Source organism: Cryptomeria japonica, chromosome 1, assembly GCF_030272615.1.
Source record: "Cryptomeria japonica chromosome 1, Sugi_1.0, whole genome shotgun sequence".
NCBI lineage: Eukaryota > Viridiplantae > Streptophyta > Pinopsida > Cupressales > Cupressaceae > Cryptomeria > Cryptomeria japonica.
In genome coordinates, this window is record NC_081405.1 from 674,621,610 (window position 1) to 674,626,806 (window position 5,197).

Here is a 5,197-nt window from a genome sequence, read left to right on the forward strand (position 1 = left end):
GGTCCTTATTTTCTCATGGGATATGACACTCCAGTAGAGGCAACCAAAATAGGGAGAGTAGAGCTCTTAGAATTGAAAGTTTTGAGAATATCTTGCACATTCCAAAGGTTTCTTTATTCTTCTCCCTATCTATCAAATGACATATATTGGCATTGGAAGGAGAGTTGAATTCACCCTAGATTTAGTGAGCATATTTGACATGCAAGACAACTCTAAGATTGTTGACATTAGTGAGGTGAATCATCAATCTCATCTGTATACCTTTTCTGACTTTGTTGCTAAATAAGATTCCACTTTACTGCTAACACATGCAAATGATGAAAGTAAAATTTGGCATAAAATATTTGGTCATTTAAACTTTACATACACGCAACAACTTAGCAAACAAGGGATGGTGATAGCATTTCCTGCCATAGAATTTTTTATGGAACTTGTGAAGGTTGTGCTCCTGGCAAGCATCCACAAGAAAAGTTTCCAAAAAGGAATGCATGCACAGATTCTTCTCCTTTAGAGCTTTTTCACAGTGATCTAATGGGTCCATTTCCTGAACCTTCCATGAGAAAAGCCAAATATGTCTCAACATTCATTGATGATTACATGCAATACACATGGGTATATTTCCTCAAGTTCAAGTCTAATGTGTTTGAGAATCTCAAGATTTTCAAAGCCCATGTAAAGAAGCAATCTAGAAAAATGATCAAGATCCTCCACACAGATAATGGGGGGGAGCATGTCAACAATTCAATGTCCAACATCCTTGTGATGAAGATAGAATACAGTTGCAAAACACAATTCCTTACACTCCACAACAAAATGAGGTAGCTGAGAGGATGAACTAATATTTGAAAGAGATGGCTAGTTGCATGTTGCATGCTAGGCCCCTTCCCTCCAAATTGTGGGATAAAGCAATCAACTATGCTTCATACATACAAAATAGGTCTCCTCACAAATCTGTCATCAAAAAAACACCTTTTGAAGAATGGAGTGGTATACAACTAGAAGTCTCACATTTCCACATTTTTGGATCATGTGCATGGGCTCACATTTCTACAAACAAGATGAAGGATTTGGAGCCTCAAAGCAAAGAATGCATCTTCATTGGATATCCAAATGAAGTAAAGGGATACAAATCACTATATCTTTCAATAGAAACTCTCTTCATTGAGAGGAGTGTCAACTTTGATGAAAGTCCCATGCATGCATATGAGGAGAAACATGTCACCACGTTTGTGCTACCTCCTCTTATAGATCTCAAAGATGATGGATCTAGTCATTCTAATATAATTTTTGATACATTTAACTATGATTATGATGAACAAGAGAATGCATGTGCAAATTCATATCCAATCATTGATTTGGATTCTAGTGATGATTCAGTATCCCTTGTGAAAAATAAAAGAACATGAAGCTTAGCTGATATATATATTGTCCCTCATGCACCCTCAACTACGAAGCCCATCATGCCAATGTATGCCTATGTGGTTCAAGCATCTAACCCCAAACTTATGCAAAAGTTAGGGAATACTCTTTGGGAAGTAACCATGGATGAGGAATAGAACTTCCTTATTGCAAAGCAAACTTGGGACCTAGTTCCACTTTTTTTTTTTATCACAAGCTTGTCAGGTGTAAGTGGGTCTAGAAGATGAATAAATTAGCAGATGGACAAGTAAGAAAATACAAAGAAATATTGGTAGCCAAAGGATTTTAGGAGGTTCATGTGGCATTGACTATGAGGAGACTTTTTCTTCAGTGTCCATTTGGTTGGCTCTTGCCATTGCAGTAGCAAGAGGGTGGGAGGTACATCACATGGATATGAAGAATTCATTTCTTCATGGTGATCTCAAAGAGGAAATCTACATGGATTAGCCACCAGGGTATGTACAAAATTTCTCATTAGTATGCAAACTCAATCCAAGTATGGAAGAGATCTCTTGGTTTGGTTTCACATGACCAACCGTAAGCTTGCAACCACACCTTTCCTATTTGGGGTGAAGCTTGAGAATGGAAAGGATACACCATTTGTTGATTGCACACACTACTATTAGCTCATGGGGAGTCTTCTTTATATCACTCACTATTGTCCAAATCTCTCATATTTAGTGGGGGTTATCTCCAGATACATGCAAGAGCCACATGAGCTACATTGGAAAGTTGCAAAGTGTATCCTTTGATATGTTTGGGGAACCATTAGCTACGAAATTCATTCTTCAACATGATATACTTTGGATCTCATTGTCTACACTGATTCTAATTGGGCTGGTGATAACATTAATCGCAAATCCACTTCAGGGTATGTTCTTAGTCTAGAATCTGACCCCATTTGTTGGTCAAGAAAAAAAGAATTTTCCATTGATTTATCATTTGTAGAGGTTGAATATAGAGCTAAAGCCAATGTTACCATTCAGGCTATTTGGTTGTAGAAATTCATGTTACTGATCTCGGTATAGGTTTTCATCGTCCAGCTATTATTTGGTGTGATAATAAGTGTACACTAAATTTTTGCAAAGATCATGTACTATGACAATTGACCATACATGGCATAAATAATATCAATTTAATTAAAATAAATAAATAAATAAAAATAATATAATTAAATATAAAAATAAAAAAGAATATAATATAAATAAAATATATTTAAAAACTAAAAAAAATATAAACTTAATTATATAATTTAGGTTCATATCAACTTAATTATATACAAAATATATGAGAAATATTAACTTAATCATATCATTTAATTATATAAATTAATTTAATATCAACTTAATATATAAACTACTATAAATAATATAGAATTAAAAAATATTTACTTTTACTAAAAAGATAATAAAAGATATCATTATCCATTGTATATATAATACCCATTTTACATTATAGGTAAAATAAAGTGAAAATGACTTACTTTTTTTTAGAGTATTTATTTGCACCACCTTGCACTATATTCTGGGTAAATTTATTCGCACTATTTGCACTATTCGCAGTTGCTGGTAAATTTATTTGAAGTATTCGCACTATTCGCACTCACTGGAGATAATTTTTTTTGGTATTTATTCACAGTAATCTGTTTTTAATTCTACACATTCATCGGTATTTATATTAGTTTGAAACGTTATGATTATTTAGTTGTCGGTTCAAAAAGATATAATATTTATTAAATATTACTTGTCGGCTTTCAATTTATAAAAGTTAACAAATTTTTTTTAACACGGTCATGCCATTCCACTCCACCCCGTGCTGCCACTATAGGTTACGCCTCTCAGCGTAAGTAGCCTAGATATCTTAATACATCTATCTAAAATACGCTGAGAGATATCAGTCTCGAGGCGCCTATTTTAAATTGTTGTTGAGAATAGTTAGGTGCCTCGAGACTGATATCTCTCGTCGTATTTTAGATAGATGTATTAAGATATCTAGGCTAGTAGCATCTGCAACGCGACATGTAAAGTATTAATTTATCACCTTTTGTTTTAAATAAAGCATTTTTATCCTTTACAAATCATGATGCCTATCATATTCAATGGAGTGTACAATAGGAATTCATATTGAATGCAACATTTCATCTTTAAAAACACAAATTTAATCCCAATTTTAATAAAAGAGTTCAATTCAACAATGTATACATTACATAAAAATATTATGTTTCCAAAGATTTGAGTCTTTCTTCCTCTGCTTTCCTTTTGGCAAGTTGCTTTCCTGCTTCATTTTTTCATAACGATCATATGAAAATGGTGGTGAGATTCTAATTCCATCCAAGGCCTTAACATGTGATATAGCAACAAATGTTCATCCTGCCCTTTCTCTTGGTCCTATGTCAATTGTTGCCTTTGAAAGAGTCAATCCTTGTGATTGCCCAAGCCAATCATAGTGGCAATTGAAGTGTATGGCCCCTTTGTATTGGTGAAATAGGAATCAAATTAGGAGATGCATCTTCAAAAGGAAGTCCAAAATAATTGTCAAATTCAACCATAACATATGTTGGTGGATCTGGTGGGGCACATCCAGGTTTGTATATGATATTTCGGATGTATCCTAAAGCTCCATTCACAAGACCCGCTTCTATCCATAAATTAGATGTTAACATGACCCTTGCATCCTTAGAAATTAATAATTCAACATCTAACTCATCATTTTGACCTCCTACTGGATTAGTACTACCTTCTTTACTTGCAATGCTTCGGGCTATTGGTCTTCTTAATGCATATAACTTTTTTCTATTATGGTTATGCACATTGTCATTTGTTGCAAATAGATGAATATTATTATCAAACTCCTCCTTAATTGTTGGATGTAATGAAGCATCTATTCTTGTCATCAATAATTTCCAATCATCTATAGTTGGATGTGCATCTCTAATATTTGTGAGTAATTGGCGAAACCTTTGTTGGTCTTCAGTTTCTCCATCTTGTCTAAACACCTTATCCAAAGTAACAACTATCTTAAACTCTTGCCATAATAATTTTGCATGCACATTACTATCATAAGGTGGTTTGTCACTAACAGGAGGTAGTTGTCCCAAATCTCCTACCAAAATGATTGATCTTCCACCAAAACTCATGTTTGATTTTTTAGGAAAAGCTTGACGTAGTCTTGAATCAATATTTTGTAACAAATTTTGTCCAATAAAACTCATTTCATCAATCAATATATATTTAATATGTTGAATTTCTTCTTGGAGACTTGTGAGTATTGTGCCTTCTAATTCAATAAAATCTGCAATAGGTATTCGTAGAGTTGAATGAATTGTTGATGCACCAATGTTAAATGCTGCAACTCTAGTCGGTGCTAGTAATAATAAGGGAGAACGTTGTGATCCTGATCCATCATTAAGAGTTTGACGAATTGCATGAATCAGATATGATTTACCTGTTCTAGCTGTTCCTTGAATTATCATGTATAGTGGCATGGCATTGTTATCTTGATTATAATGTGACATAATAATATCAAGTGCTTTTTTTGCTTAGCACCTAAGGTTCCATACGATATACTTGACATCATATCATCAGGTATTAATAAGCCATTCTCTTTCATAGTGTTGATAAAATTTATTGCTTTATTTGTGTAATCATCTCCTTCATATTCTGCACTCCATGGATTTTGTTTATCAATATCTCTTCTTCCCAACAATTGAGCAACTCTTCATAGTCACGTGCCAAGTCAATCTGGTTTAGTTGTTGTGTATTTCGAAGGCATGGATGTT

The 5,197-nt window shown here is 33.7% G+C and overlaps 1 protein-coding gene across 1 annotated transcript; it reads right to left on the reverse strand.

Annotated features, from left to right (window-relative positions):
• Nucleotides 1-3,859: 3,859 nt before the first annotated feature.
• On the reverse strand, nt 3,860-4,891 carry LOC131858477 (uncharacterized). The gene has a single exon (XM_059211727.1). It carries the CDS (start codon nt 4,889-4,891, stop codon nt 3,860-3,862), a length of 1,032 nt encoding a protein of 343 aa, XP_059067710.1.
• Between the last annotated feature and the right edge of the window lie 306 nt (nt 4,892-5,197).

Bases quoted from the DNA above. Each gene is read 5' to 3' on its own strand.
- LOC131858477 (XM_059211727.1), bottom strand. From the start codon at position 4,891: ATGATAATTCAAGGAACAGCTAGAACAGGTAAATCATATCTGATTCAT.